The sequence below is a fragment of the Xiphophorus hellerii genome, chromosome 1, assembly GCF_003331165.1.
Source record: "Xiphophorus hellerii strain 12219 chromosome 1, Xiphophorus_hellerii-4.1, whole genome shotgun sequence".
Lineage (NCBI taxonomy): Eukaryota > Metazoa > Chordata > Actinopteri > Cyprinodontiformes > Poeciliidae > Xiphophorus > Xiphophorus hellerii.
The window spans coordinates 8,689,371-8,702,712 of record NC_045672.1 but is presented as its reverse complement, the minus strand read 5'-3'; the positions used below and the strand labels follow the sequence as shown (position 1 = coordinate 8,702,712).

Genomic DNA, 13,342 nt, shown 5'->3' with positions numbered 1-13,342 from the left:
TGATATTGGGCCATTGTGCGCTGTATGAAAAAAAATTCAAAGTTCTAACACTGGAGGCGAAAAAGTATAAACTTTTGGATATTTATAAATGAATAATTTATAAATATAATCAAATTAAATCTTACGTCTTTGGCACGATATTGAATTGTACTGCTTCTCTGTGTCCTCTAGGGGGCAGGAGCACCTCTGGGCAGTGGAGGAAGAACAAATACAGTAAAAAAAAAAACGTGACGAAGAGTTTTTCCTGTGGATGTTGGAGTAAAATGTTAAAGGGAGCCTGAGTGGATCAGGGTTGGTCACGGAGGTTAAAACAGGTCGCAGGAATGTAAAGTCCGGGTTCGTCCGTGGGGGAAATGGACGAAACGAGGTCAGCAGCTTCATTTATGTATTTATTTATCATTTTGTCATGACGTCTGCTGCGCACTGAGTAAATATCAGACAGAAACTGTTCGGATATGTGTGGAGGTCGTCTTGTTTTCTTCTTATTATTATCAAGTTATAATCGCTCACAGCTGCTTAACTAACAGCAGCTCAGTAGAATATAAACAGCGAGAGACTGGGAAAGCTGGGAAATTCAGACTGTACTGTAGGGAAATGGGAGTCATGTGGATGGAAATTAAGCTAAAAACTACACGGAAACACGCATAGGTGTCTTCTTCTCAGTCATTGTTGAATTTGGAAATCATCCCTTGAACATTGAAATCACGGGGAAGTCCAGTGAGTGTTTAAACGTGTGGTTGTAGGAACTGGGAGTGTTGCATGAAAATAGAGAAGGATGTGACTCGTGTAAGTCTGTTTATATCTAAGAAAACATTGTGTAAACTGTCCTCTAATCAAAGTGTTATTATTAAAGATAATAACAATAACGACCCTATCTGCAATAGTGACATACTGAATATTGCGTAAAGGTCTTAATGCAGCTATAATTTTTTTTTTACAACTTTCCATGGGCGGAAATCCGAGGTGTTCAGGGGGGTCCGGACCCCCGAATCTGGGAAAAGTCTAGAATGGTCCCTCCCAAAGAAATCATAAAAGAAACCTTTGTATCTAAACAATATCAATATGAAAAGGCAAAAGAAACAAAGAACGAAATAAATCTGCCACACATCTCAGAAAAAAGAGTAATTTTTAGGTCCACCACTGTTAGAGCAATGGTTCAGTCCAAAGTGTAAGACAGGGGTCTGCAATCCAAAATGTTGAAAGAGCCAAAAAAAGCAAATCTGTCTGGAGCTGCAAAAAAATTAAAAGCCTTATATAAGGCTTATAATGAAGGCAAAACAGGCTTTAAGTGTTTATATCAGCCTATTATCAAAATGACTAAGTTTATACATAATTAGCATGCATACATAAACGTTCATGATTAAATGTTTATTTTCCCTGCAGTGCGTCCTGGATGACGCACCACCTGACTCTGTTGTACGTTGGTGCTTTAAGTTGACCTTCCGTTACAATATTAATGTATTGTGTTTCGTTGCATTGATCAAATTAAAGAAATGCAACAAAGAAATCAGATTTTTTTAATGTCATGTTTATTATGAAGATCGACAGGGAAAGGGTTATTTTTGGAAAATCTGCTCCCAAATGCAGTTTGCCTAACGATCGCTTTTAGTAAATAATCACGTTCAGTGTGTGATCGGAAAAAACCCCCCAAAAAACGGAACGTGCATAACGTTCCGGGCGAGAGGCGGGGTCACCCTGGACAGGTCGCCAGTCTGTCGCAGGGCAACACAGAGACAGACAGGACACACAACCATGCACACACACACCTAGGGAGAATTTAGAGAGACCAATTAACCTGACAGTCATGTTTTTGGACTGTGGGAGGAAGCCGGAGTACCTGGAGAGAACCCACGCATGCACAGGGAGAACATGCAAACTCCATGCAGAAAGACCCCAGGCCGGGAATCGAACCCAGGACCTTCTTGCTGCAAGGCAACAGTGCTACCAACTGCACCACTGTGCAGCCCCATATATCGCTAAGTGTCATTCTAAATATATACTGACAAAAATCACTAATCAGTTTATAAAATCAACCACTTTGTTACTAAATAGATGTGCCCATGGCAGGATTGTGTTCTAACGTGTTTAATGTGACTTTTGTTTACGGATATCACTGGACAGCTTCTCAACATCGGGCATGTAAGATGTAACTTTAATCTTGACGCGGCAGCTAGCATGCTTTCCCTGGATATGTGGAAAGACATTACCAGATTTTTCGCAGCTTATATTTAGTAAGGTGCTCTCTGTAGTCCGGAAAGTACTGTTTGTTATTTGACAACTTCTCGCTACAGAGCAAACGTTCAGGTAATCCTTCCGCATTGGCAATGAATGCAAATGATTCGGTCCAAAAATTGCAGAATCTCTCCTCAGCTATTTTTCTCTTTTCCCATTTGCTATCCAGGGTAAACAACCCTCTGCTACTGCGGTCTGATTTTTATTGTTAATGTGTTTCTTCCTATTGAGCAGTGAAGTTGCTCAGGTAGTGCAGCTCATCCAAGATGGCACATCAATCTGTGCCAAGAAGGTTTGCTGTCTCTGTCGGCAAAGTGTCCAGAGCGTAAAGGAAGCAGTCCTGGACACCGGGAGATGTGGAGGCATTTGTTTTTAGGGCTGCACAGCCCTTCATGTGCCAGCCAGAGGAACCCTGACTGCTATGAGGCGCCGGGATGAAATCCTCAGAGCCCTTGTGATGCTTTAATCCAGGTCTGGGAGGAGACCCCTCAGCAGAACATCCTGGAGCATGCCGAGGTGTTGTAGGGAGGTCAAACAGGCACTTAACCCTACTTATCTGCGTCTCGGTGTATAAATGTGTGAGCGTTTGTGAGTGTGACTGGGTGAATGTGAATCATTTTTGAGTGGTCAAAATGATTGGAAAAAGCGCTATATACAGTACAGACCAAAAGTTTGGACACACAGTTGTGTCCAAACTTTTGGTGTATGTTCAGTCCATTTACCATATTTCTCCTAACATAGTGAGAAATAATTTGGGTTCTGCACAAGTGAAGAAAAGTTTACAAGTTTTTGTTGCTTTTTTAAGGTTTTATTCAAGAGAAAATCCTGACATTTTCAGAATGTGTTGACTTTTTCAGGCCGTTGTTGGCCAACCAGCAGCACCAGAGCCCAGATCTTTTGTCTCCAAACCTGAGGCCGAGACACCAGAGTCTGATTCCTACGCCATGTGGACCGGTGAGCAGATCTGCCTTTTACACCAACACAAATTTGTTCCTCCCTCCCACGGCCTGTTTCAGACTCTCTGTCCCCTACGTCCTGCAGATAAAGTCGTGGTCGGAGCTGTCCGCCCTGGTGAAGACCTACTTCTGCTTCACCGTCGTGTCCCTGCTGGCGCTGCTCAGCCTCACCGTGTCCAGCATCTACAAGCAGCACAAGGACATGGACGTTGCCGACGAGGACAACTTCACGGTGTCCCTCATCCAGCTGGTCGGGATATGTGAGTGCTTCACGTTTGCCTGACGCCAAGGAGCGAGGCGGTCGCTGCGATCGCCTCCGCTCGGAGCTGAAAGCAGAAGTCCTGCTGCTGTAATCGTGTGGCGCAAACTGTGGAGGAGGTGAACACAGAGGATTACTGATGTCTTCCTGTGCTCACGCTGATAAAAGAAAAACAATTCCTCCGCCGTTCGGATCAGAATGAAGTTTCGCTTCTCTACTGCCCTCGTTTTCAACAAACACCTTCAGTTTCTACGTTGTAGTTTCTTCAAAGTACTTTGAAGAGTAGGACTTTGCTGCATCCTAAATAATTCCTCACGAATATGGTTGCAGTGATGCAGGTTATTTTAGACACAAGTGAAGAGACTGGAGCAAAGTGACTCTTTTTGAAAGCTCAAAAAGAGCTGACGAATCAAATCTGCGAGAAAAACTGTTGAGGCTTTCATTCAAAAACTGAAAATCCCAACTTCCTCTTCTGGTTTCACGCCGCGGCGGCAGCGGCCGCCCTCCTCCTCAATAAGCCTCTGCCGACTCGGTTTCTGAACGCTGTTTCCTTCTGAAGTCATGAACTTGTGCATCAAGGATCACAACGTGCAACGTTGGATGCTTGTCAGACACCAGCGGGGTTTTATCAAGGCGACTCACGCCTCGTTTGTTTTTATTCTGCTTACGCAACACTCTGGGCTTTTGCTCCCCCAACTCGATTAGCCAACTTAAACTCACAACTCAACTCCCAAGTCTGCTTGGAACGACAGTTTCCTCTTTCTCCGCTGTCCGTCCTCATCGGGAACCCCGAGCTGCCGGTAAACGTTCACAGTGAAACCGGAACAGATCGTTTAAAAAGAAATTATTTTATGCACTCAGAACGGTGGAGACGAGCACCGCTTGTATTTTCAGCCGCAAAGTTGAAAGTCCAGGGTGAACAGTAGTTTAAAGGAGGAACTCGAGGGAGTGGTGCTCTAGTAATTAAGTTTCAGCTCTTTGTTACCATAAGCAACACTAATGACATTAAGGGAAACGAGTCTGAATCATTTCAACTGGTTCAGTTTAGTTTCTGTCTCCCAGATCAACTTTTGCCAAATATAGGTATAAATTAGCTCTCTGTGTCTTGTAAAAGTATTCACACCTCAAACATGTTTCATGTTTCTTTTCATTATTACCAAAAACTTTCATGTATTTAACTTTGACTGAATAGTCTTAATAGCTTGTATTTTGCATTTAGGACTGAAACGATTAATCAGATGAATCCCGATGAATCGGTTATTCAAATAATCGGCAACTAATTTAGTGATCAATCTTCCACTGTAGTATATACAGACTCAGAAAAAGGCAATTTAATGTAAATAAAACAAAACAAACAAACAAACAACATATTCAGAGCAGTAATTAAGTGAAAATTGTACAAAATATATATACATTTTGCATTTAACATATGAATACCTTTGTCTGTTGATATGTTTTGCCCCAAACTCCTTAAGTTGCTATTTTTATATATTCACCCAGTTAAAATGAACTAAAGGAATGCTGTGTTGTTGCCTAATAGGCAATAAAAAAATCTGTTTTATTTAAGAAAGGAGTTGAATTATTTGTTTATTTGCATCTTTAATTTATTTCTAATATTGAAAAGAAAAGGCTTAAGTGGTTAAATGAAAAATCTGCGGAATCTGCCAATTTTTTATTTGATTAATCATTAATCCATTAATCGTCAGAACAATCAATAGGCTAATCAGTTACTAAAAAAAATCATTATTTGCAACCAGCCATCTTTAGAAGTAGCCTAGTTAGTATTTACAGTCATATTCAATGAATTAGAATCTACGTTATGAAGAATCTCGTTTTCCAGGCTAAAAGTGCTTTGAAAATAACAAAACCAGATATTAAGTATTTCATTTTTCGTTGAGCCCACACTTCTGTTTTTAAGAATAGTTTTTTTATTCGTCTGATTTAATATTCACATTTTAAATATTAAAATATTAAATAGCTGTAAGTGGAACGCCATCATAATTAACATAAAAAATGCTTTCCGGCATCCATCCGTGTGTAATCTATAGAACATTTCACCGAGCGGAGAAAAGCTTTTTAAGATGAGATCTTGATGTGCGAAGCTGGATCTTTGGGGGTTGAAGACAGAGTTCAGATTTTCATTTGCAAAAGATTCTCAAAAACCATGTTTCATCGGAGGCCAAACGGAATTAGCTACCGGAAAAACCTTCGGCGCGACTTTACGAGGCAGCAACAGGACGGTGAAATGAGCAGAGACTGTTTTTTTTTTTGTTTTTTTTTATCGACTTCTCAAACATAAAAGATGAGAGTTGCTCCTCCTCTGCTTCCCCTCAGTGTTCTGCATCTACTACATCAGCCGTGGCGTGCTGCAGGAGAACCGACAGGAGCTGGTGGCGTTTGTGCTCAGCGTGCTGGTGGTCATGATCCGATCGGTGGTCAACTTCTCCGTGGTGGGCTCTAAGGGCAAACAGGAGGTGCTGGTGAGTCGCTGAACACACTATTAAGGCTGGGAATATTACATTTGTCAGCATGCATAAATCGTCTTCGGTTTAGAGGGTAAATAAGGAAAGAAAAGATTATATCAAAATGTTAACAAGCAAACCAAATCTCTATGAGAAATGTTGTCCTTTTTGTTTTGATCAGCTGAATACCCAGAATGCTGCGTTTCCAGCTATTTTCTAACTACAGTGTCACTACAGTCCTGTTAAAACGCCTCTGCACTCCTTGTGATTGGACCTCCAGGGATCTAAAGTGAGAAAATGTGAAACTGTGGTGAATTGTCCAAGTATGTATGCAATTCCAAAAATTACACCAAAAGCGAATCGACAACAACATAAAGCGCTGCAGACCTCGTTGACCTGGTTAAGGCCGTTGGTCGTGATTCAACTGAGGCAAAACGGTGAAAAATAATCCTGGAGAGCAACGTCTGCCCATCAGTTCGTGACCTTTAGCTTAGATGTTCAATCGTCTGAATAGCTCAAAGAAACCAAAATGAGGGTACTCCGGCTGGACTAGACAACGTTTGGGGCAAAATCCAACTGAAATGTTTGTGGCATAACCTAAAACAGGTTATAAAAAAACAAAAGTGGATGATTTTAAAACTCACCGGTTTTAAATAGCGAACATCTAAAAACATTTTGGGTTTTATTTCTCCCCTGATTTGTTAAACTTTATACAGTTTTGACAGTTTTTCGCCTTAATTTTATGCCCATTTCTGAAGCACACACATTACAGTAACAGTGTATGGGGGAAAATAAAGGACAAAAATAAGACGCATCAGGTCTCAGAAACAAGTCTGGATCTGTCTCTGGATTATCAGCTGATGATAATCCAATCATCAGCTGATGATTGGATTATCAGCTGCTAGTAAGAAAGAGTCAAAACATCTGCGCTGAATTCACTTCTTTAATAAGTTTAGACACAACAGCCTTTTTTTCTGCCTTAATAATTCACAAGTTAGTATTTTGTGTTTTTACAAAAAAAACATTGGTGTTATCAGACATGTGACTGACTCTAAAATCAATGAGACACTTTAATTAAAGGACCTTTAGAAAATCTGGAGAACTATTAACGTCTTAAAAATTTTATAAGAACTAATAAACACAAATAAGGACATGTTTGGTTGAGTATTTTTACGTTATAAAAATACTTGTTGACTATTCTCATACCACGAGGAACTGTAAGTTATGGTAAATATGAAGACGTTTACATATTTAAACTGTGTGGCTAAAGATTTTTGCACTGACAGCAAAGCACTTTTTGGAGATCAAAAGACGGAGTTCAAGTTTGTTATTGTGACAATGTCAGCCGTGCAAGCAAGACTCAACACTGGGACGACGTTGGCGAGGCAGCTGACAAGAGTTTGAGTCGGATACAAACAATAAACATATCTTAGAAATAACATAAAGCTGAATTTAAATTCAGTTAGTGGGTACTTCCACTTATGGTAGACATTGGAAAACTTCCACCTTTGACCCAAAACTCTACCAAACGTAGCCCAATGTGTAGAAATCTTTTAGATAATGCTAAAAGGTGTTTTTGGTGAATAAATGCTACATAAATGCGCTATATTATGTTCACTTTGGGCGACCACTTTTAAATAACGAGCATCGAGCGTAAAACTCACTTCTACCCAACCATGAGCTTCAAGTCCTAAAGAGAATGCAATTTGTTTACAGAAACACTTTGTGTTCTCACTTCGAACCTTTTGTGTGTTTACCTTTTTCCTTCCTGTGGCCCCTGAGTGCAGCCATGATGGCTTCCGGGTTACTAAGAGCGGCGCTCTGCTGGGCTGCTGTGTGGAAATGTCTTAGGGACGCATGAAGCAGGTAGAGACCCAGGACAAGCCTAGGACGGCTTGCAGGTCATGCAGTAAATGTTGCCAACGCCGCATGCGACTCGTCTCAAGTTAACCCAGCCATGAAAACACCTGCAGGTTTTTCCGTCTCAGTCAGAATCGCGACCTAGTTTGGCAGAAGAAACTTCCTGCCGTCTACCTGAAGACTTGAGGCTCTTCATTAGGACCATCGTGTAATGAGGAAAACGTGCAGCTCGTTTCTCAGCCGCTGGGTTTTTGCTCTTGTTTACAAATATTAACAGAGTAAAATACAAAAGGCAGTTATTAAATGATGATTGAATTTCCTGTCATCCTTGAACAGGAATCTTCACCAACTCTTATTAGCAGAATTTGTTTTAATTAATTGTTTTAAACAGGGACCTTTAAATGCCTTGTTTAAAGGTCACGCTATAGCTTCCAATATGGTTTAAGTCTAAACTTTGACTAGACTATTGACCATGAAAATGCCTTGACGGTCAGAAACATGGGAGTCTGAGAAAAAATGACAAACAGAAGAACTCCGTCAGGGGGCGCAGATACTTTTTTTCACACTGTATGCAGGCTACAATGGCACAGTTTTATTTTTAGAATTTAAACTTCATTAAAGCATCACCAACATCCTTTTCCTCAAATCATCATTGAACGGGCTGCTAATTCCCTTTCTTCCACTTGGTGTCGCTGTTGCTCTGTAAAGTGAAATTTGAGCGTTTTTAAAAAACGTCAGGTTGATCTTTTTGTCTCGGCCTGCATCACATGAAGCCGATTTATCTGCCTCCGAGCTGTCTGCTGGTAGTCACGGCGATCTGACAGCACAGAAAGTAGAAGCAGGAGAGCTGCAGTGATTCTGGCCAGCTGTAACTTACCTGTACACATACCTTTTATTTATTTTATTCTCGATCTGTGCTGCTGTAGTAGAGAGTTCATGACAAGTAGTCCTCAGAAATGCTGCATGCTTGGCATTTCTGACTTTGCTTGCAGATTGACAGATTGACAGACGTGCGTCTTTAAAGGAATAGTTTGGATTTTTTTTTTTTTTTTTAAACCGGGTCATCTAGAGCTGCCATTAGCAGTCAGTCTTAGTTACAGTAGGCAGTCACCTGGGTGACCTCTGCATGGCGACCCCACTCCACTTCGCCTTGTCTCCAAACTCAGATCGCTCCGACTGCTGCGGGGAGGACGCCGACCTCTCAGAGCCTCTCCGCAGAAGTTTAAAAATGCACACTTTCCACATTTTAAAACACAACATGCGTGCAAAGAAAGAACCCCAACGACCGCCGCGGAGCAAACGTGTCTGCAGGAGCGTCTTGAACGCCGAGCAGGGACAGCTCGGGGAGGAAGGTGTGGAGATCACAAAATGATTCGCCGAGCTTTGAACATCCAACTGTTGAGTCCATCCTTCATGAGCAGCACAGGCCTGGCAGGCAGAGCGGCTGGTCAGAGAGGCCAGAGTGACTCTGGAGGAGCTGCACCAAAGAGACCACTTTGCCCTCGGTCCAGCCGAATAAAAACCCCGTCCAGAGACGCAAATGTTACGTAGCGTTTTGTGAAAAAGACAGTTGAAGTTTTTTAATGAATGTCTACCATAAGAAACGTGTGGCCAGTTTTAAAGAGCCGGCGTTATTTATTTCTGTTTTGAGGTTTCAAAACAAAAGAAAAACATGAAACGTTTCTGAAACACGACAGACCAACTTCCCTCTTTGGGACGTTGATTGATGCACGTAGTGGTGAGAACAATAAAACAATTCATATCACCGATACTGGTTTCATTCAATTCAATGCAAGATTTTTATTGTTCAAAAAGAAACAATTAAAAAAAAGTTCAAATCAGATTTTTTTTATATAGCTGTTTATTAGAGCTACGACTATTTATTATTTTTAATAACGGATTAATCTGTCCATCATATATATATAAAAGTACAGTTTTGGCTTAATTACTAAACTGTGGGTGTTTTTTTTTTATCTGGATGCTTCAATTAACGATGAATTGATTTCTAAATTAGTTGACTATTATTCAGGTGAGACTAAAATCGAACTTTTGTTCTATGTGCAGAACACCATGATTGGTGATGATTGGTGTGAGACACCCTGAAGTCACCAAACCCACCATAGAAACTGGGATTTAGGAAACTCGGATGACTGGCCATCTGTGTTAAGATGGGATGAGGCTAAACAACGCTTTGTTCTCTTCCTGCGCTGCCACTGCTAAAACTACAGCCAAACTACAACAGAGCAGCCATCGTTCACAAATTCTCCTTGTGTTCCCTGACTGGCCCTGTTGAGATTCTACAGGAGAAATCCAGGCGAATGGCAGAAATCCCAGACGGAGCGCTAGACAAGAGATGAAAATCGAGCGGAATTGCGTGGGCTCATTTTTACGTAAACCTTGCCGTCGGTTGAGTCGTGAGTCGGATCGTTGAGTACCCGATGCACGGGGAGCGACGGAGTTCAAAGCTCCCGTTTGTGTTTCAGGCTCGCTTCGTGTGCATCATGTGCCTGGGCATCATACACGTGCTCTGCACCACGGTGCTCATCCAAAGGCCCAACATGATGGCGTTCCGTGTGGGCGGGGCCCTGGAGAGCATGCAGGAGCAGTACTTCCTCCTCAACCTCTGTTTCTCCATGGTGACCTTTGACCTGCAGGCTCAGGTAAGTCTGCCGGATTAAACCGTCTCCTCGCCTTGTTTTTCCTCAGCGTTGCTCGGCAAGTTAAACCCGAGGGCCCCTGAGAGCCTCTGGACGTCCAGTTTAGGTTTGTGGACGAAGACAGAGAGGCCGAAAGCCCAAACACGGTCACAACAATAATGTATAACGAATGTCGTCCTTCCGGTTCCGTGACATGCCTGTTCAGAAAACCAGGGACACGGCACATGTAGCGGCGGCCATGTTGGGCCTCTGCACACACACACACACGTTCCTCTGGCCCCTGCTGCGTCACGTTCTGACCTCTGACACCGTTGGATTCATTCTGAAATCGCTGTGTCCTGTCCGCGATGTTTTCAGCTGTGTCTGTGCATCCTGATCACGACGTCGGCCTCCGCCATGTCCGCTGCCAACACCATCATCCTGGGAGTCGGAGTGTTCTGGGCTTTCGTCACCGCCGTCGTCGGAGCTGTTGCGGTGAGACAGGATGATGATGGTGATGATGATGATGAAAACATGGAACGATGATCAGCTGCAGGGTGACAACGGTTGGGAAAAAAAATGTTACACAAATAATCTTTTAAACGCGCAGTTCTTTAAATCCCTGCTTTCACTTTTAGACTGGAGAAAATGAACCTCCGCAGACGGTAACAGAGCCTCGCTGAAGTTGTCATACTCCTTGAACTTTTCAATATCTTGCCTTCAATTTGCGCTACAGAAACAAATCTGGAAAGTGTGGCAATGTTGATAAGTGACGAGCACGCCGAAATACACTTAAAATTTAATATGTGAGAAAACCGAATGCGTTTTGGATTTGAATTGGTTTAGCCCGTATTCAATTTTAGGAATATTTTTGGTAGTGTTGGTTAGCCCTAATTGTTTGCAGTTCTTTAGAACCCATCTATTCTTCTGCCCTTTTTTACATTAGAGTTGTGTGCACTGACTTCCTGTCCTATCACATAAAACCTCCTAGTACCATATTGGACTGATGGAAACATGTTAAATTGATGAATAATTCAGTAAATCTGCTGAAAGGGCTCAGTTCTAAGCATTTTTAGTCATTTCTGACATTCAAAATTTCCTACCAGTACTGATGTAGTGTGGACCCGATCTGACTGAGCATCTAGACAAGACTAAAAGTCCAGCAGTACGCCGGAGTTAGAGACGTGACCGCAGATTTCTGCACAGCCGACGGATCCAGAATAACAGCTCAACTGTTTTTCAGGTTTTGAAGGAAGCCAAGGTCCTGGTTTGGGTCTTCATGGTGCAGAACCTTCCTGAAGTGGCCTTCTTCATTTACCTGTTGTACTCGGTACGTAGATATTAACTCCTCTAGAGAATGGCTATGCTGTGATAGTAAATCTACCCCGAAGATCTTCCTTGAACACTTTTATTATGAAGGGTTTTGAGAATTTTAATGGCAGTAAACAGACAAAAAAAAAAAGTCCCAAAGTCGGGTATGGAACCAGAGACCCCGCCCTTTGCCTCGCCCCTTCCTGAAACACTTCTGGCTAATTTCCCCCAAAGTCTCTTTTGTTCCTGGACATGCTGTAAGTAATAAAAAAAATAAATAACTGGCTTCACCTGCTCTTCACACAGGAAAGGAACTACATCCTAGTCCTCGGATGTGTATTCTCACATCCAAGAACTGTTTTCTCTTTGAAACCATCAGAATCGCAAGAAGCAAACATAGAGTTGTAACATAGCAACACAGAAACTCGCGGTTGGTTTTTCTCCCAGGTGATAGAGAAGTGGTTCCACGACCAGACGTACACCCTGGAGGCGGCCACCGTCACCGGAGCGTTGATTTCGCTGCTGATCAAAGGCGTCTTGTTGTGGGGCCTCATCAGGCTGGTGCAGAGCTTCGGACAGGGCCTCAGAGAGAGAAGTGAGCCGTAAACCCAAAGCACCTCGCTCTGAAAAGCTGAGACTCTCCCGTCTAGTCTTTCATTTCATGCTGTCGTGTATTTTTGTGCGTAGTGTTTACATCCAGCTAGAGATTCCACATCGGCTGGCCGCTGCATGGAGGACCTTCGCCGCAGCTTCTGCAACCGGGACAATGAATGTGGAGCTCCGACTTTTACCCAGCGTTAACTCTACCAAAGCACTGACCAAGCATTTTATTTACACACTTATTAAACTCTAATGAGCTGTTCGTCTAAATTTAGCTTCACCAGATTGTCTGTTTGCAGGATATCAGCTTTTGCGCTTGCATTCATACCTTGCGTTAGAATCGGTCGGTGTGCTAAGCTGTTTTCTAATCTAAATTGTTTTTAGTCTGATTAATTATGTTTTTAAAAGCACAGATAATCGGCACATAAAAAGCCAAAGGCTTCTTTTCGGTTGGAAATCATTTTCGCCTGATTTTATTAGTGACTTAAAAGTGCTACAGTATATTTATGTTTATTTTCCTTCACATAAGCCTAAACAGAGCTCTGCTGGAGTTCTGTTGGACTTTCTTATTTGCTCTACAAGTATTCCACTGATCTGCTCTGTTCCTTAAGGAACCGCAAAGAGATTTCTATTTGTACCTTCACTGTAAGATACACTGTAATATTTAAACGGGATGTTGGTATATTTTTTTGTAAAGTGAATAACGTTCCCCACTGGTGACGGACTGATTTGCATTTGTCTTCTGTACTACTTTTGCTCACTCACAGATTTCTTAACGTCACTCTGCACCTTGATGCGCTCGATGTTTTTATATACTGGATTCTTAATAAAACTCCAAACCAAACCAGTGCTCCTCGTTTATTTGTCTGTAGATGTTGCTGTAATTTGAGTCCCGGGACAGATCTCTCTGGAGGGTTTCTACAAGAGTTTGAGCTCAAACTTCGAAAAGCCGACGACGGCATCCAAGATTCGGTCCAAATAGTAAATATTTTTAATCCTTCCTCCTTCAGTTTCTTAGCAATTTTG

The 13,342-nt window shown here is 42.2% G+C and overlaps 1 protein-coding gene across 1 annotated transcript; it reads left to right on the top strand.

Annotated features, from left to right (window-relative positions):
• The first annotated feature begins 197 nt into the window (after nt 1-197).
• LOC116724879 (uncharacterized) lies at nt 198-13,163 on the top strand. Its single transcript, XM_032570657.1, has 9 exons — nt 198-367; nt 3,090-3,186; nt 3,274-3,448; nt 5,782-5,927; nt 10,253-10,429; nt 10,784-10,900; nt 11,649-11,735; nt 12,164-12,311; nt 12,404-13,163. The coding sequence occupies exons 1-9, from the start codon at nt 354-356 to the stop codon at nt 12,418-12,420; spliced, it is 978 nt and encodes a 325-aa protein (XP_032426548.1). The 5' UTR covers nt 198-353; the 3' UTR covers nt 12,421-13,163.
• Nucleotides 13,164-13,342: the final 179 nt, after the last annotated feature.

Coding starts and splice junctions, on each gene's coding strand:
- LOC116724879 (XM_032570657.1), top strand. Junction 3,449..5,781: donor CATCCAGCTGGTCGGGATAT/GTGAGTGCTTCA, acceptor GCTTCCCCTCAG/TGTTCTGCATCTACTACATC. Junction 5,928..10,252: donor AGGGCAAACAGGAGGTGCTG/GTGAGTCGCTGA, acceptor TTTGTGTTTCAG/GCTCGCTTCGTGTGCATCAT.